Raw genomic sequence first — 26,746 nt, forward strand, 5'->3', positions numbered from 1 at the left:
ACTGTAATGTTATTTTCCCTGTAATCATATTGTATTATAATGTAACAAACGCTATCTAAGGATTGACATTTTTATTTCAAGTAATCCCCTCTCCGCTCTCCTGACTCCACTGCCGGCTTACAAAAAATCCTGTCTCTTTCACGTTTCTCCACTCATTGATTATTCTACTAGTGTTATTATATTGGTCCTCCAAGGAGCATCTTTCTCCATTCAACTGCGAACTGCAAAAGCCATGGACTTCATTCACAAGCTCATCAACATTTCACTTCCTGCTATAGCCATCCTTTTGCTCCTCTTTTTCTTGCCGCCATATCTCATTTTCAAGTATTTTAGCTATATTCTGCAGCGAAAATGTAGCAGGAAAAGTTGTGCTCATAACTGGCGCGTCTTCAGGCATTGGTGAGGTTTGTGCAAGGAAAACATCACGCACTATATCCCTTGTCAATCAGATTATTGATCACAGAACTTAAATTAATGATGAACCTTGCTCTTGCATGCATGTTGTTTATCGTTTGTGTTAGCATCTTAGCTTACAAGTATGTGAGGAGAGGAGCTCGTTTAGCCCTTGATGCTAGGAGAGAAGATCGTCTGTGCGTAGTTGCTGATGAATCCCGTTGGCTAGGGTCACCAGATGTTGTAGTTATCCCGGCAGATGTTTCAAAGCTGGAAGACAGTAAACGCTTTATTGACAAAGCTGTAAACTACTTTGGACGATGGAAGTATATATATCTGCGCATTTTTATGCGTGGGTTTATGGTTGGTATTTAAACTTTAATCTAAGATGCGGTTTCATGGATTAATTTATGCAACAGTGGATCACTTGGCGAGCAATGCTGCTATTGTTAAACTTGGATTGTTTGAAGATGTAACACAAATTTCTGAATTCGCTCCTACTATGGTACGTTTTAACTTCCAGCACTTGAGCTTTTATTAGGAAAAAGATTTGGCCGTTGTGTACATAGAGACGAGAGGTGTATTGATCAATTTAATTATGGAAAGGAGGCTTTGGCTGCTATTTTCGATTTGAACATGAGGACTGAAATTGTTTTTTCTTCAATTCTTGTTCTTGGCACTATTTTGATTGGGTTTTAGTCTGGCATGGATGGCCTCAAACCTCAATTAGTTCAGCGGCTGCCCTTCCTTGGGAATTTGTGGGGCGTATATTTCCAGGTCCACTCACCAACTTGGTTTAGCCTCATAGCATTTTGTCTGTTTCAATGTCACTATACTTACAAACGGCCATGAGCTGTGACGGAATTATAATTTTAAATTTAAGAGAGTGAAAATGAAAATTTTAATATTTGAGAGTATGAAATTAAAAAAAATTAAAAATTTTAAAATATAATATAATAAAATAATGTACATAAATTTTGGAATTTTAGTGGGGGCGGGGGCCGCTACTAGGCCCGCCCCCCTCCGCCTCTGGCCATGACCCATGGTTGTTCTGTCAAGTCACTTGTTTATGAGCCGGATCGCTCGTTAACATCATGGCCTGACCTCACTCAGATCCTTCTTCTGATACATGGTTTATGTTGTTATTATATTAATAAAAATATTTATTTTATTTTATGTTATTTTAAAATATATTTAAAAATATTCAAATAGTAATATAAATTCTTTTAATATTTTATTGTTAATTTATTTAAATGGACGAACCTTGTCTACACCCTAATCTAGGTTTTAAAGACATCAATGCCTCACCCAATATATGGAAAACTCTAAAATTCATTAGTCCTACATTTATTAATTTATTTCGAATAGTGGTTACTTCAAATATTTATTACCCAAGTTTTATTATAAATATTGATTTTTTATATTTATTTATTTTAATTTTTATATTATATTTTGATTGGTAATAATTGATTAAATGATGAATTTCATACGAAAAGATATAAACATCAACTAAAAAACTCCAAAATTACTCTTTTTGAAAAATATTTGCTACTCTTTTATTTTCACAAAAAGAATAAAAGTTTTAATTTTGATATAAGTTATATTACAATGTTAAATTTTTTTTATAATACGGATGTTCAATACTCTTTAATATGAAAAATTTTAAAGAAAATCATAAAAAAAATAAATATTTAATAAAAAATAAAAATATTATATTTAAAATTTATAAATTTTTTATAATGTGGATATTTTTTTTTTTGTTTAAACTTGTCTCTCATATCTAAGGATAGCTTTATAAGGTAGAATGCTAATCTGAGCAAATTGTGCTTTCCCTATTAGCTACTGTCACACTGAACCAATTATAATCAATACAACACAAATTTCCCCAGAAAAATGGTCCGCGAGATTGATCCGTTTTACTGATTCACATTATATCATCGATTGAAAATAAAATATCTCTTATATATATATATATATAATGCGTTCGTAGAGCACAAATTTCTGGGGTTCAGCATACGGAACCCATTCTGCAGTTCCACCCCTAAGAAAAAGCAAAGGGAAAATCATTGTGATTGCTTCAGTTGCTGGAGGGGCGCCGTTGCCAAAGACAAGCTTCTACAATGTAAGATATCTCCTCCATGTGCTTCACTCAGCTCCTGATGATCGATTCTTCATTTTCCTTATCACTTGCATTTCTGCAATGGCTTCAGGCAGGCAAGGCTGCACTAATTAGCTTTTACGAGACGTTGAGGGTTGAGTTTGGTTCAGACATTGGAATAACGATTGTCACCTCGGGCTTAATCGAGACAGATATGGTCCAAGGAGAGGCATATACATCAGAGGTAAGCGAGATTTCTATTTTCCCCATTGTTTTTTTTTTTTTTGATGTATATCAAAAACAAATGGAATTTTTCTTAATCGCTGGCTAGGTGCAAGTTGGATTTATTCCGGGTGAATCAGCTGAAGGGTGTGCAAAGGCAATTGTGGCAAGCGCTTGCCGTGGAGATAGGTGCTTGACAGAGCCATCTTGGTGTAGGGTGGGACCGTTGTTAAAGATGCTTTGCCCTGAGTTATTAGAATGGGCTTGCCGTTTAACCTTGGTTGGCAGACCTGGGTCTTCAAAGAAAACATCTTAGCAACAACAATACTTGTTCCAAGGAATGAACGTTTGTTCAAGATTTAAGCGATTCGGTTTTAGCAAACTAAAGGGACCAGTGTTGATGTGGCTTGTGGAGTTTTAACTCGATTTTGCATATGAAACTAAAGTTGAAGAACCCAGATGTTATGTTTGTTTGGAATTAGAAATGTCTTATGTTGGAGAGAATTTAATTTTATATGTAGAAGCACGCCTGGTATTTTTATTTTGTTTCCACCTTTTATATCTTATATCAACTCTTACATATTGCAGGTATTATATATAGTTTTTGACTATCTAATGATTAGAGGACTGCTTTGTAATGATCTGGTTGACAAAGTGGCGTATGCTAGGGGAGAGTAGTGTGTCTTCTCGCGGTGTTGAGGTCTCAGAGTAATTATTGACCCGGTCGGCGTGACTTCTTTAGCTCTGAGGCGATAACAACAAGAACATTGGTTGGTATGCTCTTAACCTGTAACAGTATACACTCCCAATACCCTGTTCAAAAAAAAAAAAAAACAAAAACATCTCCTCAGATCGCTCTGAACCTTTCTTCAGATTAATCGACAAAAAACCTGAAACTTCCAACTTGAAGTCCTAAAGCTTAGGGACATAACAAAACGAAACTCAAAACCACGAGACCATCACAGAACCAGTCAACAGATTGAACAGCATTCACCCTTTCCAGAGAACCATCAACAAAATCCTTACTGACATCAACTCTCCGTCCAGCATCCAGTGCCCCACGCATAACCTCTTGACTCATGAATTCAGAAATACCGTCCATGACACATTCGAAAGAGGACGCTAACTGTAGAAGGGGATTTTTACTGAAAGACCCGTAGGAATCCTGGTTGCAGATGGACTCCTTTTGCGAGATTACCAGCTCTCTGATTAGCCTCTCTTTCGATGTTCCTTATCTCCCAAGGGCCCAGCTTCTCCAAAAATCTCTAAATCTGCAAAAACTGCTTCCTCATTCTCCATGGTGCTTCATTCGGTGCTTTCATCCATTTAACCGCGTTACTCGAGTCAGTCTCAATCACCAACTTGTATTCATCTTTCCACTGTGAAGCCAAGAAGATGACATGCAGAGAGCGATTATCAGATCTCCTTTGGCGCTTCACGCTAGTTAAAAGGGAAATAGGTGGATGAATTTTAAAAGAAAATGAAGAGAACATGTGGCATGTTCTGGTTTTCTAGTGATAAACTTAGGTGCGGTTGGAATCCATCACCTCAGCGATAGAGGATTACAGTGAGGTATAAAAATCACCAGTAATTTTACAAAACCAATCATCCCATTCGGTATAAATGGTACATTAATTGAGTGGCAAATCTGTGGTTTACACTTTACACTCAAACCTTAATATTGAATGAATTTAAGGTCCAATGTTGATTACAATTACATTCTTGAGATTGGAATGTAAATGAGTAGGTAATATTCTCATGTTTGATATGATTATATTTGTGAGAATGTATCTTCCCATCTATGGAGGAATCCTAATTCTTCTAATGATGGAATTACTTTCCCATTTTTGCTGCAGAATTTCAACCCAATCGAACAAATGGGTCAGAGTCTAGGAGATTATGTTGGCAGTATAAATTTGATAAAGAAGAACACAGTGATCAAGAACATTGCTGCTTCCTACACACAGGTTCTTCAAATTGAAAGCACACGATGGAATAATAATACCTTGCCAAATCTTCCGGTAACCCGAAATGCCGCTGCTTTTGTCTCTGCAAACGAACTACAAGCATAAGCAGATCAAATGCTTGGCTAATTCCAAATTTGCATTCTCAAGCAGACAACTGGAGACACCCCAGCTCACATAATGTTGGGCCAATTCCTTAGAAACGAAGAGAAGAGAAGGGAAGAGAATGGGAGAAGAAACCACGTGGAAAACAGGAGGATTTAGCCAAAGAAAGTAAAAAGGAAGAGAAAGGGAGATGGCGGTTAGGGTTCCTAAATTAATTAAATTAATTTAAAAAGAATACAAATTTAATTATTAATAAATTAATTATTGAGTCTGCCAAATTTTGTAAAGGACGGATTTGTAGGGAAAAAATATCAATTATTATGTTAGGCTGTACAATGCTTAATTTTGATATCAAATTAATCATTGCAAATTTGTGGAAGGAATTAGGGTAAATAAATATAAATATATTAACTTAACATTTTTAAAATTTAAATAATTAATATTTATTGTCATGCTACTATTTATAGATTTAAGTTATAGAGTTTGAAATATTTAAAAATTTGTATTTAAATATATTTTTATAAATAAAGATAATTTTGAAAATTAACATATCATATATATATATATATCTTACTTCCTTCAAACACTAAAGTCAATAAAATATCTATTTCTAATGGTGGAGAGAAGTGCCACGCCATACCATGGTAGGCTCACAAAAAAAAGGCATCACCAGTTTTGGTAATTAAATCAACTGATAATTCAATCGAGTTTTCTGCTTGTGTTAGTACTGTGACATGAATTGAATTTGGGTTTAAGAACTGATTGCGACGGCCGGATGGAAATCCTGTGCCCCTTTCCTTGTTCCGTTCACATTTATTTGCCACATGTCTCTTAGATTAAGTCCTTTTTTAAGTTTGCCTAACCATATTAAAAACGTTAGTTATCGCCGACTTCACTTTCGGCTGATTTTTTTGAACTTATAAATTCGGTTGTAATAGAATAATTTTTAGGTTGTAAAAGTTGTATAACTTTGTGTTAGATTCAGTTGGGGAGAGAGAGATAGAAATCAAATTGCAAATCAGAAAATTGCAGAGTTTACACGCGATAATCTCAAAAAAACTAAAATTTATAAAATAACAAAAAAACCTAAAATATAATACAGCAATTCAAAAAATCAAAATCTACAAAACAACATAAAACTCGACAAAGCACTCGATCTTTCCCTGTATAATTTTTTCAAAATAAAATAGAGTTCCAAATTTCTTGAATTAAAAAGAAAAAGCCAAGATATAGAACTTTCATAGAAAATCTAATGTCCAATTTTCAAACCCTTTTAACTCTTCTTGCCCCAGGTTTCCTTCCAGTGCCAATCATAGATGACTGGCTGTTGACAGCAAGAGGAGGTTTCTTATTCTCTCTGTTCATACATCGAAGCACGTACCTAGTAGTCTAAGTCTTGTTCCTCGCCACGGAATAAGCAGCAGTCACTAACTTCCCCAAGCTCCCGAGCTTTCATCAAGGACCTTTTCTTTGAAGATACAACTGTAGAGACCTCGAAATAACGCTGCCATTAACTAACGTTATTCATATGGTCAAACAAAGTTAAAAAGACCCTAACCTAAGAGACACGCGGCAAACTCATATGAACGGGGAAGGGAAAGGGGTAAAATATAGGGGCAGAGGATTTCCATCCGCGACGGCCTCCTATAGGCTCTAGTTTTAGTGGCCTAACGTGCTGAACATTTTACTTTCTTCATCTAACGGCCGCCATTAATAGAACGGCCCGAGCATGCTAGACTCTTGGGTTGACATTAGACTTAAATATTTATTGATAATTAAATAGAATTCAAACATTATATATTCTTCCCTATTCATTTGGCCACGGAACAGTTAACTAGTGTTTCTCTATTGTTCTTGTGGTTGTTGACACAATGGAAATCAACAAGCTAATGAACATTGTCTTTCCCCCTCTACTTATAATAGCACTTGTTTTCATCTTACCGCCATTTCTTGTTTTCAAGCTTGTTTGTTCCATTCAAAGGTTTGTCTACAAAGAAAACGTTGCCGGTAAAGTAATACTCATCACGGGAGCATCTTCGGGCATTGGTGAGGTTTGTACCTCCAGGCCACCGGCTTCTCCACTCAATGTTCATAGATTAACATATGTATTTGTTTTATCATCATATTTCTCGAATTTTGCAGCACCTTGCTTATGAGTATGCTAGAAGAGGAGCTCGTTTGGCCCTCGTAGCCAGAAGAACAGATCGTCTTCAAAAAGTAGCTGAAAGAGCCCGACAGATGGGGTCCCCTGATGTAATTGTGATCACTGCAGATGTATCCAAGGTCGAAGATTGTCAGCGATTTGTTGACAAGACGGTGAACCACTTCGGGCAGTGTAAGCTTCATTCTCTCCTTAATTCCATGTTCATAGCTTTTAATGGAGATTAGACCTTACTTTGTTAACTGATTGGGTTTATTTATCCAACAGTGGACCATCTGGTGAACAATGCTGGGGTTGCTACCGCGCGATATAAAGTAACCAGCAATATATCTGATTTTGTCCCCGTTATGGTATCCCCATGTGTCTGCTTATATTTCAATCTGCGTTTTAAACCAAATTTAAATATCCTTTCAAAACGAAATTTTGTTTCTTTGCAGGACATAAATTTTTGGGGTTCAGTGTACGGTACCCATTTTGCATTTCCACACCTGAGAAAAAGGAGAGGGAAGATGATTGTGATATCCTCAGCTTCTGCCTGGCTCGGCCTTCCAAAAGCTAGCTTCTACGCTGTAAACAAGTTGCTTCTGTATTATACATGCCGAGTAGGTTCCCATTTTTAGTTGCTTAGCTGATCACTTCGTAAAAATTGCGTTTCAGGCAAGCAAGGCAGCTCAAATTGGTTTCTATGAGTCATTAAGGATTGAAGTTGGTCCAGAAATCGGAATAACCATTGTCACTCCTGGATTTGTTGAGTCAGAAATGACCCGAAGCAATCAACAAGAAAAGGTAAGGCCTAAAGGAAGTAATCCGAGACAAGAGACAGGGAATAACCTCCTTAATACTCCCGAATACAATCATACCTTAAGGCTTTTCAGTTCTGTTAAATTGCATAAATGATCTAATGCTCTTTGTTTGGAAATCAAAACCAAGCTCTAATAATTCTCTCACAAGCTAGCGTCTTTCTTGTTGCTTTGAACTTGATTGCCTATCAGGGTAAGCTCCAGTTCCTCGGAAACGAGCCAACGGATGTCTGTGCCAAGGCAATTGTTGAAAGCACTTGCCGAGGAGACATGTACCTGACAGAGCCATTCTGGGTTAGGCCATTGTATCTTCTAAAGGTCCTTTGTCCTGAGATATGGGACTGGGCTTACCACTTGCTACTTGTCCATAGACGAAGGACGGGCGATAAAAAAGCATAGCCGGTCGGGCTATCCCAAATTAGGAAGGGAACCCGTGCTTCAGCAGTCTGTCTTCGAAGCTTGAATACGACTATCTAGCTTCTATTTTGTAGTTCAATCTTTGGATTAAAACATTTTTCTTTCTACCCTCCCTACCAACGGCTCCTGAATAATAGACAGAGGGAATACGTCGGTTCTGGTGTACAACCAAAATGTTACTTCAATCTTACAATAGTGTAAACAAAACCCTTGGGCTCTAATGAAAGTAATGCACGCATGAGTTGCCTTTGCCTTTTGGGAGTTTATGTACAAACCATAGCTACCTATATTAGAGGAATCCGGAAGAATAAGAAGAGTTAAAACAAAGTGATATTTGCTGAAGTCAAGGTGAATTTGAATATTTAATGTAATGTTGATTTCATATTCCCAACCATTTTGGCCTCAAGCCCTTAACAAGTCATCAAATTAAAAAACAAATTCTTTTAGGTGCCATAATCCAAGGAAGCTGAATCTTTCAAATTTAATAAACTAAAGTGTCAAAATAAAATTTCATGTACCTTAAATGGCTTTAAACTTGCACATATTATAGGCAAGTTAAATATGAGCCATTAAGTAGAGAATGCTTGGAACATTACAATTCAGACCTTCAATTTTTTAAAATAGTACTATATTTCAAAATTTTTAACTAATTTTGTTTAAGAAATCAATAGCATATCCAAGGAAACAACTTTGTTTAGATTTTGCTTGTAAAATAAAAAGAAAGAAATACTTATATCTCGAGCTCAAAATGACATCTTCGAATGAGTTATCATTAGTTAGCTCATCACTTATTAGCATTATATGCAATATTGAAGGCTCGAATCATATCTTTTTTATGAAAGATTTTAAAATTTTGAAATTTTATCAAGTTATTTGTCAAAAAGGTCAAAAAATAGACTTATGAGTTGTTTATTTTTTACATAGTATCTAAATAAAATCTCTAAATTGTTTTAAAAATTTAAATAAATTTTTTATTTTTTATAACGTTCAATTAAGTTCTTATAATTTTATTTTAGATCAAATAAACTCTTATAAATAACAATTATAAGTTCTAATGTCACTTGTCATTGTATATCCAGTGATATTGAAATGACATACTCACATGTTATATATAATAGATGATGATATGATATACTGCTATGGTATGATGTCATAACTACATAACATTTTCACTCTTCTTATTAGCTTTACAAAACATAAAAAATGACAAATGATATTTTAATTAATTACGATCAATCAATTGTTAATTATAAGCATCTATTTGATTCAAAATAAAAAAACAGAAATTTGATTTAACGTAATAAAAAAATAAAAATTTATTTAAATTCTTTTAAATAATTTAAAAACTTCTTAAAATATTATACATTTATTTTTCATTTTTTAAGTATTTGGTTATTTCTGTTATTGACGTTTGTTTCTCTTAAAAGTCTATTCATCTACCTAAAAAATAATTTGCAGCTAAATATCATATCTATAATTATTTAAGTTTCAATCAGTTATTCGAGTTCGGCCGGAACCATCTATCTCAACCAAAAAACTGAAAACAAGCCTAAGTTATAAACCTGGTCCACATCGATCGTGGTCCCGGCAAGCTGGGGATAAAATTTTGCATAAGCACGAGAGAAGAAACAGAGATATCTGATCTGCTAAGAATCTATTGGCCTGTTGCCTCAAGATTTGAATTGCACAATCTCTGCCTCCGATACTGAGAAGAAGCTATGGATTTTATTCACAAGATCATTAGCATTGTACTTTCTCAGGAATTGGAGAGGTTTGTCTCATTTTCACAGGATTATGTATTTATGTTTCTGAAAACATTTTAGTATTTAGTATCTTTTAGTATGTATTCCTGAGAGGTTTTGCTTTGGGCAATGAAACGTCTTGCTTACGAGTGCGCAAAGAGAGGAGCACGTTTGGCCCTGGCTGCTAGAAGAGAAGACCGACTCCGGGCAGTTTATGAAAAAGCTAGCCACTTGGGGTCCCTAGATGCTATCGAGGTCCGAGCAGACGTTTCCAAGGCAGAAGATTGCAAACAGTTTGTCAATAAGGCAGTTGTCAAAATCGGCAGAGGAATAGAACAGAGGAATAAGAGGAAAGATCGAGACGCCAGTGTAAAGGAAATGATTTTCTCATTCCTGAGTTTGTCATTACAAGAACATTTATCCAAGTAACTAATCAGCTGATACTAACTAACTAACTAGCTAATCAACTACTTTAACTAATTACAACAATAAAAGTAACTATTAACAGTAAAGCAGTAAAATTAAAGTTTACATTCGTACAACAATAAAATTACACGTGTCTTTCATTATCCTTGACTATAACAATTCTTATGCTCCTTTAATCTTCAAACGTAGTCAATCTGAAATCAGCCTTAAATATCATCTCCATCTTCAGCTTGCAATAGGAGTCGACCACTTCGGGCAACGTAAGGGAAGCAGCCTCTCATTTTTCACGGCAGTTAAGGCCCAAATTTTCAGAATGTATTTTGTTTGATGGGACATTGGTGTTGCAGTGGATCATCTGGTGAGCAATGCTGGAATAACTCACATCATCAGCTCGTTTGAGGATTCCAGTCAACTCTCTGAATTTGCTCCCGCTATGGTATCAATTCATCCACATATATAATTTGTACTCTATTGTTTATATTTCACAAATTGAAAGTATCCGAGTCTTATGACAGTGATTAATTATATGATTATAGCTTTCGGTTTTCTATGATATTTTTCCCTCTTTAATTCCAATAGTTATAACTAAAAGAGTTTCCATTTTATGTCCTTATAGGACACAAATTTCTGGGTTCCAGCATATTGCTCCTATTTTGCAATTCCACGTCTAAGAAAAACCAGGGAAGATAGTTGTTGTAGCTTCAACCGCAGGCTGGTTTCCTACTCCAAAATTGACCTTTTACACGTGAGTTATGACCTTGTAACTTTTCAGTGGCTTAAATCTTCTGTTTCATGGATTTGATGCTCTCTCGTTACTGTCTCAGGCAAGCAAGGCGGCACAAATAAGCTTATTTGAGACATGAAGGGCTGAATTCGAATCAGATATTGGAATAACTATAGTCACTGAAGTATCATCTCCTCTTTGATCCCTTTGAATTTCAGAGTAGAAGCTTTGCAACTTCCAATAACTCTAAGTCTAGTCACTGAAGTAATCATAAATGTCATTTATTTTAGGATAGGGTTGGTGGGTTTCCTTATAGTAATAATAACTGTATCCTGCTGAGAAATTCAATGTAAGGTAGTACTGAGTAGGATTGGTTTTAAACCTCCATGATCTGCACCTAGCCATCATTTTTTATTTTTTTAAGAGAATTAATTTTTCAATGTTTCAACTTTTATAGATTAGTAGTATTGTTTGCAGGTTCAAATGAACTCTGTCCCGGCTGAGTCCACCGATGAAAGCGCCAAAGCAATTGTAAACAGTGCTTGCCGCGGAGACAAATAACCTAACGGAACCGTCCTGGTACGTTGTGGGGTTTCTGTTTAAGCTGTTTTATCCTGTGGTGCTTCCTTTGGCGCTTTATGAGTAGACGAAACGACGGCCATTAAATTGATGCCATTGCCAACCTCAATTATATTGGAAGCAAACCCAAGGCAGAAGAAGATATGGGAATGGCTTTGTTGTTGACAAGGATACGTACCTGCCCTTTCAAGGCACTGCAACCGTAACAGCCGATTGGTGAAATTTTGAAGGTGAATCAATCCACCACCTCTAGTGACTGGACCGATCTACCACCCCTAATGGATGAGACTTTGTTGGCTCGAAGCAATTCAAGGTCAATCCTACATCTTTATTTATTTATTTATTTATTTAATATTTGGTTTGCGGTGATCTATTAAATATTAAATTATATAAGTCAATTAAGAAAATTAATTGTCATCCATTAAGTTTTTGTTGACAATAAACTTATCCCATATTAATTTGAAAAACACTCTTTTCTCCCTCTTTGAAAAAATACTGATATTAAGATTTCATTAATCACACTAATATTTGTTCAAAATTTAATTAAATACTAAAAATATGGTCATTTTATTTATTTATTTATTTACTCCCTCTTTTTTATTTCTTTTGTAATTAATTTCAAAGATAATTTAATACATTTATCTCAATGTTATATATATATATATATATATAAATTAAAGGTAAGTTTAAAATATGTAACATGTAATTGAATTATAATATAAACTTAATTAAATTTAATTTAATAATATTTTTCAAAAAAATAATTTGTTAGTAATTAAAGATAATTTTAAAAATAATTGAATTCAACAACTATAAAGATGATTTTATTTCTTTTGTAGTAATTGAAATTTTATACAGATGAGTTAGCTAGTATACAACAGACCTTTCAGTTCAAGTCTCAGTAAAGCTAGGGGCAGAATGAATAAAATAAAGGCAGTATAAACAGAGGAGAGCTACGTGTTGAATTCCCTACATGCAACACTGCTACGTTGCAAACCGCTTAGGCCTTGAAAGCAATGAAATTTAGTTCCACGCACTTTGATCACTAGCTCTAGTGTTTCTGTCTCGCTTCTCATCATTCCTTACAAGCTATGGATTTGATCAGGAAGTTCATGAATGCCATCGTTGCTACTATATCCCTTATTGCACTCTTCTTTCTCCTTCATCATTATCTTTTTTTGAAGTCCCTCCTCTCCATTCTAACAACCATATTCAAGGAAAGTGTGATTGGAAAAGTGATACTCATCACTGGAGCATCCTCGGGCATCGGCGAGGTTTGAGGACGAACCCTGTATAACGTTTCTATAAACTTCAACTTCGTTTGATTAATATTTTTTTCCCTTGTTTTTTAATGTTTCTGATTTTGTGGTTTTGAAGCATCTCGCACTTGAGCATGCTAGGAGAGGAGCTCGTTTAGCCCTTGTTGCCAAGAGAGAGCATCGTCTCCAAGAAGTAGCTGCCATTTGTGAGATCATTGGCTCCCCTGAAGCTATCTACATCCTTGGAGATCTCTCCCAAGATTGGAGACTGTAAGCGGTTTGTTGGCGCCACCGTAAGCCACTTTGGGCATTGTAAGCAAAACTAGAAGAGTTGATACTTTGTGTTTTTTTCTTTCCCGGGGAATCTTTGAATAATAGTAATGTTCAATCATCCTGGGATGGCTTTTCATGTAGCAGTGGATCATTTGTTCACCAGTGATGGGGTTGCTCCTGTCTGCCTGTTTGAACATTATGACGATGTCACTAAAGCTTGGCCGGCTATGGTAATCAATCATCAACATTGTTTTACCTTGATTTTGGCTTAAATATTCAACATAAACGAATGATACTTTCGCATGAAATATTTTTCAGTGTCAGATGAATTAACACCTCAATGAGTAAAATTAACGAATCCTCTGTTCACGAAGTTCTGTGCTGTATTTTTTGCAGGACATAAACTTCTGGGGTTCAGTCTACAGCACTATTTTGCACAGCGACAGCTAAAGAAGAGCAAAGGGAAGATCACAGTGATAGCATCATACGGCGCGTGGTTATTTGCACCAAGAATGAACTTCTATGATGTTAGAAATCTTATCAGTATCCTTAACGATTATAATTTACATATTAATTTTTTTAGTAATTCTAACTTCACAATGGCCCAAGGCAAGCAAAGCAGCACTCATTAGCTTCTACGAGACATTGAGGATTGAATTTCGGACTCAAATTGGAATTACAATTGTGACACCAGGATTGATCAAGGCAGAGATGACAGAAGGGAAATTCCTATCCAGGGAAGGAAAATTGGTAGTAGATCGAGAAATGAGAGACGTAAGCTTGCTCCTTTCTTTAATGCGATAGTCCTGGAAAGGAATGGGATGTACTTTCCAGTTTTGCTTCTCTCTTATAATTGCTGCCAGGTTCAAGTCAGTCTGATGCCATTAGAGTCAGGTGAGAAGTGTGCCAAGGCAGTAGTTGACAGTGCCTGCCGTGGGGAGAATTACTTGACGGTGCCATCTTGCACCAAGGCGACATTAATCTGGAAGGTGTTTTGCCCTGCGATAATAGAATGGTGGAACCGCTTGCTGTTAATGACAGGGCATGGATCTTCCCACAGGGATGTACCTAGCAAGAAGATATTCGATGTAGCCAGTGGGGTGAAGAAGTTTTTCTCTCTGGATGGGAGCCCCGTTTCCTAAGATCGTCATCAAAGCACCATGAACCAAGGTAGGGGCATGAAATGTCATCTGTCTTCTGAAATAAAAACATAGGTTGCAGGCTTGCAGCAGAAAGTAATAAAGTTACATGTTTAAATTATGGCAAAGCTTAGACTCAACAGTGGTAATTCCTTTCTATGGCTGGAAACATGCATTAATAGGAGTAAAATTGCGTTTTGTTCGTTGTGTACAATAGAATATGAATGCAAGCATTTATATAAAAACAAGTAAGAGTTTAACATACTCATGAATTTCAGCGAGTATAAGATGGTGATGAATTTCATTATCTCATCTAGAATTTAAAGTTACTAGGACTGGTTAAAAATCTAACAAATTAATGAAGTTAATCATAATCATCAAAGTTATCTTTTCCTCAGTTCTATTATACATTTATACAATTGAAATCCAAATCCCTCTTTCCAACTAAAATTTTAAAATGCAACCTTGATATCTTTGCAGCTCATTTCACTTCTTCAAGACTTAAAACCAAAAAAGAGAAGGTTCCACGCTTCTCTTCTTTGGTCTCCAACGCATTGCAATCCGGATCTTTCTGACCAGTTTTTTCTCAAAATCTCTCCTTCGTCTTTCCTAAACAAATACATACCACATCTCTTCGACTTTGAAACAAATTCAAAGAAAATCCTAGAAGTTCCACGATTCCTTGATTTCCGGAATTAATCGCATAAAAAGGGGTCATGCGATTCAATTCAAAATTCACAGTGAAGGTAGCGAATTCTGTTAACACTGGTTCCAACATCCTAGAAGACATAGTCGTGATATGCAGCCAATCAAGGGGATATGTCAATGGGATCCAATGGCAGGTGCCCTCGAGTTTGAGAAGAAGCAGAAGGCTCCAATCTTCTGAGAAGCAACCGTGCATCAGATGCAGGACAGCCCCGGGTCATCTCCATTGCAATTGGAAGAGAAGACTTTTTGTTTATCTCTATAAGTATCATTCCCTGGACAAGACATTTTTCCATGTGACGAAGTACCCAGCAAGTAAGTCACCACAAAGTTACCAATGATTCTCAACACTTAAAGACAATTTCAGCATTTACAAGGAAGCCATGCCTCCTAACTACAGCTAGGAACTCATAAAAGAAAAGAGCAAGCTCATACTTGATAAACAATAGAAGTGTTTTACCTCAAAATGTGCTAAAAATGTCTGGAACTGCCTCATAATCTCCTTCATTCCACTACCTATTTGTTTGTCTGAAGAAGAAAGAGCAGCAGTGACCTCTTGCGGAGAATGACCTATTCCTTTTTGCACAACCTGGAATTCAGAAATACTAACAGATTAGGTTAACGCCTTTCAAAAAAAAAAAAAACAGATTAGGTTAACAAATACCTAGTTCCAACAAGCTCATAGCATTGTTGGTAAAAGGCCATAAGTCCTAAAAGTGAATGAGTTATAAATAAAAAATTAAGGACTAATTTGCACATAAGCAGCCATCCATTAGGCTCGAGCATGCTTTTCCTATTTTCTTTGCAAAATCCATCTTCTGATGCCTTAACAAGAACTTACATTGTGATCAATGAGGATCTCAGAGATGAGGCTGCCATCATCAACATAACAGAGTAGCTCATAAGTTGTCCTTTGCTTATACTGGAAACTCTTCACACCAGTCAAGAAGCACTACAAAATTTTTTAATAATATTAAGAAACATATAACAAAACAAAGAAAAACACTTCAAAAAAGATTACTATTAGATATTAGAAGTTTCTGTCTCTTGTTAACTCAATGTCAGTAAAACCAACCAAATATTATGATGGAAGGCATTCTCAGCTAATCCTATGTTATCATTTTAAAAAAGGTAGATGAAATTTCAATGCTAAAAAATAAGTCAGCAAAGATTAAATCAATATAAGAAATAGAGAACTATGGATACCTTAATTTTTCCCTGTACATATGTAGCTTTATCTTTAATAGCAGCCCACTTGGCTGACAAACTAGCTAAGTAGGTAAATGGGACTTCTCGATCTCCAGAGAGGATGAGAGGATGTTCAACCACATCAACCATATGGATATGTTCAACATCTGGAGCAGTATCGGAGTTCGAGTTTGACACCTTATTTTCCCTGCTAATGGGAACACTATCAATTTGCATCCTCTCAACATCCAAAGCAACATCAGATGATGAATTAGGCATGGCATTCACCCCACCAATATAAGCAGTAGGCTTCTCTACAGTTCTTTGAGTTGTAACAGCACTAGACAAATCCAAAGTGGCACCTAAAGTGTAATAGGGAAAAGAAGAAGTTAAAGAGTCAAAGAAGGAAGTGCCATATGATCAATTCATATGCTCTTGAATTTGCAAACTAATCAGTATAAATATTCATATGCTCTCAAATTTCTGTTATACGAATTGATTAAGTGTAGCACATATTGATTATAGACAAATGATGCAACAATAAAGGCAAAACAATTAAGGTCTATCAACTAAAAAAAGTTCAGACAAGTCCAAGCAGAAGAATTCTCTCATTTCATGAACAATAAATGTCAAACTCAAGTTCTTAAACTCAAGTGAACCACTAAAGGATTGTCCAATTTCTTAGAGTTCATATATTTAACCTACCGGTCATTGTAAAAGAACAGGCAGAAAGAAAAAAAATCAGGAGGAAATTTAAGAGGAAAAAGATTTTCTACTTATCCCACTAATTTCCACCTTCATTCTCTGTTCAACAGGGCTTCCGAAGATTACTATACTCAAAATAGGTATTACTCAATATTCCCCCTCAAAATTACATTTATAACAAACATATACAATATTCAACCCCATTTTATGCTATTTGGATACTAATTTGTTTTATTTCTCTTTGGAAAATCAAACTCCTTGCAATTGAATTAAAAAACAAACAAATAAATAAACAACCTCTTTCATCTGCCTGAATGGGAGCTGCACTTTGTGATATCAAATTGTTAGAGGGTTCAATTGCATTAACACCATTCAGCGGCCATGCAGCAAGACTTGCTCTGGTTGCTAAAGGAGGAGCCACTCCTGTCTTTGATCTGCACAAGGATAGAGAGAAAAGAGGGTTCAGAACAATGACAGTATCATGAACCAAGTAACTTCTTTAGGGTCATAAATCAATTCAAAAGCAGTAAGACCATTCCAAGTTTCAAAATGTTTTCAGTGCAATCACTCGAAACGGATGAGACTGAGCAGTTCTAACCAGTAAATTTTGATATAATTAAAGCCTACATCCTTTGCTCTCCTTAAAGGACATTCCAGTGTCACTCAAATTTTTCATCCTTGCAAACATTGTGAAATTATGCAAGCATCACCATTATTACAGTAAAAAATCATCTATCCGGCATTTATCTACTTTAGGACGTTGCAAACACAGAATTCTGAATTGGAGAGCTGACACTTCTTATCGTTAAACCATTAGCAGCAATAACATTTAGGCTATGATAACACGACAAACTAAAGCAAAACTACAATGGAGTTAAGAAACGGCAATTCACATGCACACCTGGGGGGCAGGGGGTGATATTGCTTGTCTCTAACATTTGGTAATGCACATGAACAGCAATGATAGATACATTCTTGGAATTCAATAATACCTTATACCCCTAGGTGGCTTGTTTACTTCATTAACAAGACGCTGTCGTGCTGCTTCTAAGTCCTCAATTACTCCCCCTAGAACTTCTAAACTTTCAGGGACCAGCACAAGAAGTCCACGTCGGATGTGTATATTACAGATGGCAACCTACAGAGTGAGAGGCGTACCCTGTCAACATCAAAGCTTTAGAGACTAATAGACTTTTTTTTCTGGTTGACATGAATAAATCATTGGTCAACCTACCAAAATATATGGGCTAATCCAGGTTTTGTACCAAAACCAAAAGGATAAACTTGACCTTGTTCAACAAAAGTCAGCATTTCTGACGGCAACTGATTGCTGGAAATGGTAACTAACCCTTTAACTGTATAACTAATTAAATGGGAAAAATTAAGGTAGGCCACAATAAACTTATCCAGATAATATGTTGACGAACAATGTAAAACAAATTCTTTCTTAGAAATTGGGTTTTGTGACGAATCATTTACATTTCTATTAAGTACAGGCATTATTTTCTAGACACAAATGATGAGACAGCATAACCTATCTTCAGATAGCCATCCAGACAACCTAAATCCAATGCAACACACAATCACCCTGTGAATAGATGTGAAAAGATATTGAAAAGATCCATACTCGACCATCAAAATTCATCCATGTTGTTCAGCTAAAAATGCAGATACTGAAAGGCCAAAAGCCATCCAGATGTCATTGAGTCTAATTTCAAGTGTCGGAATCCAAGGAAGAACATGCTACTGTTGGTGACCATTATTAAATGCATTCTCTCTAAACATATTTAGAACGGGAACTATGCAAACATAAGAAAATTAACATTATAAAAACCACTAATAGCACTAGAGAAGAACCTTCAATCCAGCGGGAGCCAAAACTTGGAGATCTTTAATAGGCCTGTATTCCATGCCAAACACACGTTGAACGCCATCTGTCATGGATAACTTAAGGCACCTCTTGATCCCAGAAGGCGCATCCTGATATCTTCCCTTGAGCGGACAACTAATATTTACTATCTCATCAACCTAAAAACATAATAATTCAACAAGAACAAACATTTCCAAATCCAAATATTTTGCCTTTAATAATTTTGAATAAAAATAAGAATTCTGCGACAATTAAAATTCATATTCAAAATTGAGATAAAGACAGAGCCAAATATGGAGGCCAATGGAAATTAAAAAAAAAATAGCGAACCTGCAACACGAAGGGTCCTTTCAGATCAACAAGATGCATCGAATCAACATTTTCGGGAAGAATACCGCCTCCGGAATAATTCATATCCGAAAACAAGAATTGTTGAAAGCAAAGCTTCGCTTTTGCAGAAACATCGAGAGTCGAAAACCTAGGGACCGAGCTCTGCAGTCCTTGAACGCAAGAATCGAGCCACTCTGTCCTCAATTTAAGTCCCATTCTTAAAAGAAAGTCTCCAACGGGAGAGTCAGAGCTCTCCACTGATGTAACCGGAGCCGCCGTTTCGGACGCCTCCGGAGGAGGAGAAGAGGGAGGGGTGAAGCTGTCGTAGACATCAACGAATTCGTCGTCCGATATTGGAAGGGGTTCAGCGGGGTTAGGGTTAGGAATTGATAGGGTTATGGGTTGGTGAGTGACGGCGGAGCTTTCCAGTGGAGGTTCGCTTTCGAGCTGTTCTTCTTCTTCTTCTTCATCGGAGGAGCAGAGAAGTCTTAGGCGTCTTCTCGGCATTGATTTTGAGGGTTCTGGGGATCTTGCGTTTTCTCTCCACTGAAAAAACACAGTGCTTTTTGAGGAGCTTGTGGAGGGCGGGAAAGTGCCTTAATTGGGACCCGTCTTAGATTACCGACCCGACTTCTCTTCCCTAGTTAGACTGGGCATGACCAATTTGTTGGATTTGGGCCTAGGACTTCAGGAATTGCTGAATGGAGTGCAAATACATCTCGTTATTCACCGAGGCAAATCCTACGAAAGTCCTAGCCTACGACTCCTAGGTCCGTTTACTTAAATGACCTCCGAAACTTAAATTTTAAATTATACAATTAGTCCTAAAATTATAATAAAATGGTAAATTTAATTTTGTATAATAATTTATAAAATTAAATTTTTATATTTTTTAAAATTGATAAGATCAGTTCACTCATTTATATGGTATTTTTTTATGTGACTTAAAAATGATGATTTGTTATTAATGATGTGATATTTTTTATTTATTTCACAATACTTTTTTTACTATTTTAAATTATGAAATATAAAAATTTAATTTTTTTGTCTCACAACACTTTTTCTCTAAATCTTAAAAACTTATTCATATTTTTTATTTGTTTCTTTTCTAATCCTCTTTATAACTATTAGTTTGTATTGAATAATTTCACATTTGTACATATAAATTCACATCAATACTTGATTATGTCATGTCAAAACTATTATTACATTATTAGTGAAATACCACATTATCATTATAATGTCATCAAATTCAATGTCATATTAATAAGAAAATGTTACATCAATATAATTAAACATCATATCAGCATAGATAAGAAAAAAATTTTAACACATTAAACTAAAATTGTCAAGTTTGAAAAGTACAAAAACTCAATTTTTTACAAATTATTGTGTAAAGACTAAATCCATCATTTTGATAGAATATAGAGACTAATTGCATAATTTGACCAAACTTAAAACAATTTCATTTTTTCTTTAATTATTTTAAGATTTATATTTGATACATGGTATATAAATTCTATACATTATCAATGAATAATAAGCGGACACTTCATTAATGAATAAAATTACAAGTTTTGAGATCCTTAAAAATAAACATTTATAAAGTTTAAATAAGTTAAATTAGATTAAACAAAATAATGAATATATTACTTTTCAGCCATTTAAATGATAAATAAAAACCCAAAAAATTTGAAAATGTATTCATTGAAAGAATTTCTTGCTTTGGTTTCAAACCAATCACTCCAATCACCATGAACATAACAAGTAGGAAGAGGCCTCACGCCTTTGTCGCACCCTCCCCAACATTAATAGTCTCTGGTGACAATGAAATCCTCTTGAATTAACAGTCAAAAACTTCAATTGATGTTATAGGTTTTGTATCCATTAAAACTTTTAACATATTATGTCAATTCTCCATGCCCAAGCAGGCAGCCATTTTATTTTGATTATTAAAAATTTAAAGGGTGACAAGGAGTTGGAGAGGGATAAATTATTTCTTATTCTACCTTTAAAAAAGTGAAAAAAGAGTAAAAAAAATTTTGAGAATGTAAAATGGCAGTGTCATTGCATAATATTGTTAGTGTATCAAATACAAACCCTTATTTTTATTATTAATTAAAACTATGTTTTTCATGTTGTATTTGGCAATATCATCCTTGCACTTAAGATTGATTCCAACTTATTCAAGTTCAAGGGGCGGCTTCATCATACATGCATGAAGCAGAGAGAAAATAAGGGGATATTCCCAATGGTAATTAGGAACTCATCTCAAAATGCTACGAGCTTTTCTTTTCTTTCTTTTTCGTTTCTGGGGTGGGACTTGGTAGTGGGGGGATGGTGGTCCCAGGGGACCAAATGAAGTCCTACGAACCCAGCAGGAACCTGTCCTAATTAAGTAGTAACACAATTGCAGAAAGTGGCTGGCGCCTGGTGCTCTTTTCAGATGAACTGTTATATAGCAATTGGCAGATGAATCTGGAAATCGAACACCTACACGTGGAGATAACGTTGCACGTTGTTCAAACCAAACGTTGAGCTTTGATTGGTTGATCTTTCACTAATCCCGGAGAAAAGTGGCTGATACGCCATTTTCGGTAGATGCGAAAGTAAGCACAGAATACTATAAACATAATGGATCAAGGGAATGGGGTTGATCAACTCCTTTATAAAAGGAATCAACTCTACGCTTGTGCTCTGTCTGTAATTTATTGGTTTGGGATAAGACCCCCTTCCTTAATGGGGGAATCATTTTGGACTTGTAGTCTCCCTACAAATATGTAGGATATGCTGTTTCTGTTGCAAGCAACTGAAGTTCAGAAGCTCAAAGGAATAGAAAAGATGGAGCAAAGTTTTAAGGTTCCAACGGAGGCTAAAGCAGTGAAGTTGGTGGTAGCAATGATGATGGGGCTCTTGGTTTTGGGTCCAAATCTCGTGGAGGGTGCATTTGCGATCCAGCTCAATCCCTGCACACTCCCTCAGTGTATCGCTGAATGCAAAAAGGCCCAGCAGGACAAATTCCTTAGTGCCACCTGTGCTTCAGGGTCTCAAGGGAAATTCTGCATCTGCTTAGGTTGACAAACTTAATATCAGATGGGAAACGTTCACATCTCTGTGCTGCTAAAAACTACTTTCCAATTGTTCTACTATAATATATGTAGTAAAATAAAGGAGAGAACTTCGTAGCACAGTTCATGTACCTGCACTTCCTTGTGCTTTCTACAAATAGTTATGGAAATGACTTTATAACATTTATGGATTTGGGTGCATGGACACATTCAACATGTTCCCCGCTACAAGTAAACAGAAAAAATGTGCCAATCTTTTAAGTGTTTCTGTGAGATAAGGCGTGCATGAGGCAAGCTACCTTTTCTGGTTCCTAATTCCATTGCATATATCTGAGGAAAAAAAAACATAAATAAATAATTCCATTGACTATACTGCAATTACCTGCCGCATGAACTCAAACAGGCACTTTATGAATTATGACTCTGTCTATGGGTGATACGTACTCTGCATGTAACTCATAAATTGGTAGTTACTTAAATACCCATCATTTTCTTTTTGGGTTATAAGATTCAGGCTTCAACAAAGTTAGATAAAGTTAAGCTCGGCGTCGCTAAAATATTGGGCAGGCCCAGCAAAGGTTAACCCGTTGAACTGTAGATCAAAATCTGATCAGCTGGATCTTGTATAGAATGTGGGGTAATTTTAAGTAAGTGAACCTTGTACAGATTACAGAAGTCAGAACAGATGGATTTGTGAACTGAGAGGGAACTTTTTTAGCCAAATATAATTTAATTTGTGAATATTATATACAATTTAAGCTTATCTCTTACAAGCTTGGTCAGGTAACAGTGGTACCGGACAGTCTTAATAACAGAGCAGCTTCCTCCATTAACTGTTTGAAACGGACGTAACATTACAAAAAAAATTTGAAAACATTAGATAAACATATTCACATACGTAAGGTAAGTAACAGATGCTTGTTCCCCATTTGTTTTTTTCTTTTAGTTAATTATATATTTGTGTGTGTATATATATATATTATAATTGAAAAAAAAAATTTAAATCTTACTCTTTAAATAAAAAGATAATATACCAACTAATGAATTAAATGCTTGAATGATTATATACTTAAATATATGTTTTCATCTTATTCCATTTTCTGTTGAAAGGAATGACTTAAGAAACATCCATGTACGATGCGATAGAGGATAGGCTAACAAATCCTGTTTGCAAAACAAAAGATTCTGAAAACCCTCCAATCCTCTCAATGTTTGTCTGTTAAAATGTGACAATAGAATAACAACGAGCCCGACACATTTGAACCCAAAGCTGCCAGTCGTGATGTTTATTAATGCTGCAGCCAAAATCCAAGCAAACACCAAAAGGCCATCTTTAGTGCAAACAGAAGATGCTGTCCAGAGTTTGAGCACTCAAAAGTAAACGGGGCAAATTAAACCACCCATGTCAATGTCAACTTCTAAAAGAGTATGACGATAGCCACCAAGGGTCCGCTCTTTATTCTCAAGGACGATCAAGTACATCTACTGCTGTGGTCTCCAAAATGGCCATTCCAAAGTCTTGTATGAGTTTGCATCTATTAATTTCTCCCCCTCCAAAACCAAGACCAGTCTAGCTCCTCTTTTGCTTTGTGAGCTAGATTCCTGAGTGATAGACAATTGGATAATGAACTGCTGATTTTATGGTCGGAAACATGCTTGGTATATGTTTATTGTTTGTAGCAGCAACATAAATGTTGTTGCCCAAATTGGTGGTATGCATGCCAAATCTCATAAAGCCAGCAGCAGCTTAGCTCGCCTGCTGCCCAATGTTATCATCGTGTTATTGCCTTGTCAACTAAATTATAATTTGTTTTGTTTTAAGCAAAGAAATTGTAAGCAATGAATTACGACGCATGACAATCGACTGCAACCTCTTCTCAAGAGTTAACTAAAAAGGCCGCAAATATGATATGGATACGAAATAGGATTTGTTGCTGTACTAATTGTTGGGCTTGTATGTATCATGTAGATAAGATCCATGTAAACATCTTTAGAAGCGAAATTTCTCAAGAAAGTTCCAGTTGGTATTATTACTTTTTCCGGAAGGTAACCAGTTTGACGAGATTTTTCTTGTTTTCTTCCAAGTTACTCCAAGTATCTTGTATCCTACCAAATGGAAATAGGCTCCAACATTGATGATTTGTCCTTAGTACAAGTACTATAATGTAGCTTTCGCTGCTTAGATGTTGCCACGTTTATTGTCTCTCAGTCACTGTTGTTGCTTTCAGGGTTTATCCTTGAAAGCAAATTGAGTTTATTGGTCTAAATTTCAGCTGGCTTGTATCTAAATTAACCAACCCAACATTCTCTTTTGCTTTCTACATGGTCTCACCTTAAAACCTCCTATCCGATTAACGGCCTTATCCACTTTTAGAAGTGGCATTTAGGTAATCTCCCAAGTATTATCCAACCAATCTAACCATCAGCAGTTGCACCTTTCTTTTCAATTCAATAAAAGCAATAACTTGGTCTTCATACATGCTCACCTATTACATTTTTTAACTTTCATAAAAGATAAGTAAAGATTTAATTTGTTAAGTTCAAGTTTATTACTGTTAACCAGTTGCCGTCGTGAATAACGTCCGGCGACGACAGCACATGGCACGTGACAATTGCGATGAATGATGCGACGTAATTCCTCTCATTGTCACGTGGACTGAGCCTTCCCGCGCACGGTACGGACTCTCATTCGACGAAAAAGTTGGTGGCTATTTTCATTTCACCCAAAGAATAAGATTAGAGGGAGAGAGAGAGAGGGGGGGGGGGGAAGGCAGCTCCTTCTTGATTATCCCAAGTAACGTCTTTAACTGTTACCTTAGCCAATCACCAGCTGACACGTTGACACACGCCCTTTGTACGTTAGCTTCTTGGCAAATTAAGCGGCTCCTCTGTTTCGGTTTATAAACGCCTGGCCTGGGAACTTCACTCTGTTTTTCTTCACACGCTCTCCCTTTCTCCCCAGTGTAATTTATTTCTGTTTCTTCTTTACCCTTTTATTCTTCGTTTTGGAGGTTTTAAGAACACAAAGAGAAAATGGATGATGAATTCGCGAAGCTTATTAGGAGAATCAACCCACCAAGGTATTTAAATGAGATATGGAGTTCCATATCCTTTCTTGGTTGTGTTTTGGAGAAAGAATTCAACTTTTATTTATTTTTTCTCTCTTTTTTTTCCTTTCCACATGTGTTGAGTTGAGTTTCATGTTTGCAGAGTTGCTGTTGACAATGATGCTTGTGAGCATGCTACCGTTATACAGGTAAAAGCTTTTCTCATTTCCCAATTTAAATATGCAGTTTCTGAGACAATAAACCTGAAAGTTGATTTTGTGCTGCCTGGAAGCCTACCTGAATTTTTTTTTTCTTCACTCTTTTCTTACTTTTAGGTTGATAGTGTCAATAGACATGGTATTCTCCTTGAAGTTGTCCAGGTTCTTGCGGACCTGAACCTTGTTGTAACAAAAGCATATATATCATCTGATGCAGGATGGTTTATGGACGGTATGTTTCAAAATGTATATCTAAAGTCTTGTTATTATATTTTCCATTAAGTGTTCTAATTGTATCAAACTTGTTTTTTTCAGTGTTCTATGTTACAGATTATGAAGGAAACAAAATTAGAGATGGAAGGACCCTCAGTTATATACAGAAGGTAAGCGATTACAGAAAGTATGATCCCTGCTAATAGTATTCTGACAAGTTTTCATATTCTTTTCGAATTCGCTATGAAGGACTACCTGATTTTTTTTTTCACAATTCTCGTTTTTTCAATTCTGCAGACTCTTGAAACGAAAGTCTATTTCTTAAATTCATTAGGGAGCTCTGTTGGGGTAATTCCTTCTAAAGAGCATACTTCAATAGAACTAACAGGCAGTGACAGGCCAGGGCTTGTATCAGAGGTCTCTGCAGTCCTAGCAGACCTAGGGTGCAATGTGGTCAACGCTGAGATTTGGACGCATAATGCTAGGGCTGCAGCCGTTATCTATGTCACAGACCAGTCAACAGGGCATGCAATTGAAGACCCGAAAAAACTTTCAATGATCAAGGAACTTCTCTTAAATGTCATGAAGGGCAACAGTGATTTTAGGACGCCAAGAATGTCTATTTCCTCTTCCGGGGTAATGCACAGGGCGAGAAGATTGCATCAGATGCTGTTTGCTGATAGGGATTTTGAGAGGCCTGAGAATGTCAAGTTTGAAAGTGCAAAACCCCATGTAACTGTGCAGGATTGCAGTGATAGAGACTATACAGTTGCAACCATAAGGTCCCTGGATCGACCAAAGCTATTGTTCGACACTATTTGCACTCTCACAGACATGGAATATGTGGTTTTCCATGGAACAGTCATCACAGGAAGAATGGAAGCCTATCAGGTTCGAAAGCACAATTAACAAATCAAAGGTTATCATGAAATCTGGAGTGAATTTAAATGATCTCAAAAAACTAATAGAGCAAAACACTTATTGTAGGAATACTATATCAGGCATGTTGATGGATTCCCTATAAGCTCAGAAGCTGAGCAACAACGAGTTGTAGAGTGTCTTGAAGCAGCCATAGAGAGGCGAGCTTCAGAGGTGTTTTT

General features: G+C 36.1%; 6 protein-coding genes across 7 annotated transcripts in view; 5 read left to right on the top strand and 1 right to left on the bottom strand.

Moving 5' to 3' along the window:
* The first annotated feature begins 232 nt into the window (after positions 1 to 232).
* LOC110418500 (11-beta-hydroxysteroid dehydrogenase A-like) lies at positions 233 to 3,207 on the top strand. The gene is given in 7 exon segments (XM_089783782.1): positions 233 to 336; positions 338 to 408; positions 530 to 713; positions 811 to 898; positions 2,384 to 2,515; positions 2,604 to 2,735; positions 2,823 to 3,207. Coding segments are annotated over 7 exon segments (918 nt in total). The 3' UTR covers positions 3,030 to 3,207.
* A 3,404-nt stretch (positions 3,208 to 6,611) lies between these two features.
* On the top strand, positions 6,612 to 8,509 carry LOC110417850 (11-beta-hydroxysteroid dehydrogenase-like 4A). The gene is made up of 6 exons (XM_021430414.2): positions 6,612 to 6,833; positions 6,925 to 7,117; positions 7,211 to 7,293; positions 7,381 to 7,512; positions 7,601 to 7,729; positions 7,936 to 8,509. Exons 1-6 carry the CDS (start codon positions 6,654 to 6,656, stop codon positions 8,140 to 8,142), a joined length of 924 nt encoding a protein of 307 aa, XP_021286089.1. The 5' UTR covers positions 6,612 to 6,653; the 3' UTR covers positions 8,143 to 8,509.
* A 1,522-nt stretch (positions 8,510 to 10,031) lies between these two features.
* Positions 10,032 to 11,613, top strand: LOC110417987 (11-beta-hydroxysteroid dehydrogenase-like 4A). Its single transcript, XM_021430600.1, has 4 exons — positions 10,032 to 10,299; positions 10,676 to 10,764; positions 10,945 to 11,073; positions 11,530 to 11,613. Exons 1-4 carry the CDS (start codon positions 10,032 to 10,034, stop codon positions 11,611 to 11,613), a joined length of 570 nt encoding a protein of 189 aa, XP_021286275.1.
* Positions 10,536 to 14,573, top strand: LOC110417851 (11-beta-hydroxysteroid dehydrogenase-like 6). Its single transcript, XM_089783776.1, is given in 11 exon segments — positions 10,536 to 10,764; positions 10,945 to 11,073; positions 11,153 to 11,236; positions 11,530 to 12,905; positions 13,009 to 13,146; positions 13,148 to 13,202; positions 13,308 to 13,393; positions 13,560 to 13,587; positions 13,590 to 13,690; positions 13,773 to 13,937; positions 14,027 to 14,573. Coding segments are annotated over 8 exon segments (1,035 nt in total). The 5' UTR covers positions 10,536 to 10,764; positions 10,945 to 11,073; positions 11,153 to 11,236; positions 11,530 to 12,722; the 3' UTR covers positions 14,306 to 14,573.
* A 77-nt stretch (positions 14,574 to 14,650) lies between these two features.
* RMI1 (recQ-mediated instability protein (DUF1767)) lies at positions 14,651 to 19,652 on the bottom strand. 2 transcript variants are annotated; one of them, XM_021430413.1, is made up of 8 exons: positions 19,101 to 19,652; positions 18,758 to 18,892; positions 17,893 to 18,038; positions 17,198 to 17,334; positions 16,214 to 16,557; positions 15,849 to 15,959; positions 15,468 to 15,596; positions 14,651 to 15,282 (listed from the first exon to the last, which is right to left on the bottom strand). In XM_021430413.1, exons 1-8 carry the CDS (start codon positions 19,605 to 19,607, stop codon positions 15,112 to 15,114), a joined length of 1,680 nt encoding a protein of 559 aa, XP_021286088.1. In that variant the 5' UTR covers positions 19,608 to 19,652; the 3' UTR covers positions 14,651 to 15,111. The 2 variants fall into 2 exon arrangements, with proteins under 2 accessions (XP_021286088.1, XP_021286087.1); XM_021430412.1 differs by having other exon boundaries at positions 18,758 to 18,928.
* Positions 19,653 to 25,089: 5,437 nt separating this feature from the next.
* The window catches only part of LOC110418211 (ACT domain-containing protein ACR6-like), a 2,381-nt gene continuing 724 nt past the window's right edge, over positions 25,090 to 26,746 (top strand). The window contains exons 1-6 of the mRNA XM_021430872.1: positions 25,090 to 25,248; positions 25,379 to 25,424; positions 25,551 to 25,665; positions 25,749 to 25,816; positions 25,944 to 26,537; positions 26,634 to 26,738. Coding sequence (XP_021286547.1) covers positions 25,202 to 25,248; positions 25,379 to 25,424; positions 25,551 to 25,665; positions 25,749 to 25,816; positions 25,944 to 26,537; positions 26,634 to 26,738 — 975 coding nt within the window. The 5' untranslated portion in view covers positions 25,090 to 25,201. The remainder of the gene's footprint in view (positions 25,249 to 25,378; positions 25,425 to 25,550; positions 25,666 to 25,748; positions 25,817 to 25,943; positions 26,538 to 26,633; positions 26,739 to 26,746) is intronic.

This window comes from Theobroma umbraticum, unplaced genomic scaffold (assembly GCF_002168275.2).
Source record: "Theobroma umbraticum cultivar Fairchild unplaced genomic scaffold, ASM216827v3 scaffold_50.0, whole genome shotgun sequence".
In the NCBI taxonomy this organism is placed as follows: Eukaryota; Viridiplantae; Streptophyta; class Magnoliopsida; order Malvales; family Malvaceae; genus Theobroma; species Theobroma umbraticum.

Bases quoted from the DNA above. Each gene is read 5' to 3' on its own strand.
- LOC110417850 (XM_021430414.2), top strand. From the start codon at position 6,654: ATGGAAATCAACAAGCTAATGAACATTGTCTTTCCCCCTCTACTTATA. The intron at 6,834-6,924 runs GTTTGTACCTCC...CGAATTTTGCAG, and splicing joins CATCTTCGGGCATTGGTGAG to CACCTTGCTTATGAGTATGC. The intron at 7,730-7,935 runs GTAAGGCCTAAA...ATTGCCTATCAG, and splicing joins GAAGCAATCAACAAGAAAAG to GGTAAGCTCCAGTTCCTCGG.
- RMI1 (XM_021430412.1), bottom strand. From the start codon at position 19,607: ATGCCGAGAAGACGCCTAAGACTTCTCTGCTCCTCCGATGAAGAAGAA. The intron at 18,039-18,757 runs GTTCTTCTCTAG...CTCACTCTGTAG, and splicing joins TGGCTCCCGCTGGATTGAAG to GTTGCCATCTGTAATATACA. The intron at 17,335-17,892 runs GTATTATTGAAT...ATCCTTGTGCAG, and splicing joins AAGCCACCTAGGGGTATAAG to ATCAAAGACAGGAGTGGCTC.
- LOC110417987 (XM_021430600.1), top strand. From the start codon at position 10,032: ATGAAACGTCTTGCTTACGAGTGCGCAAAGAGAGGAGCACGTTTGGCC. The intron at 10,765-10,944 runs GTATCAATTCAT...ATGTCCTTATAG, and splicing joins CTGAATTTGCTCCCGCTATG to GACACAAATTTCTGGGTTCC. The intron at 11,074-11,529 runs GTGAGTTATGAC...TATTGTTTGCAG, and splicing joins CCAAAATTGACCTTTTACAC to GTTCAAATGAACTCTGTCCC.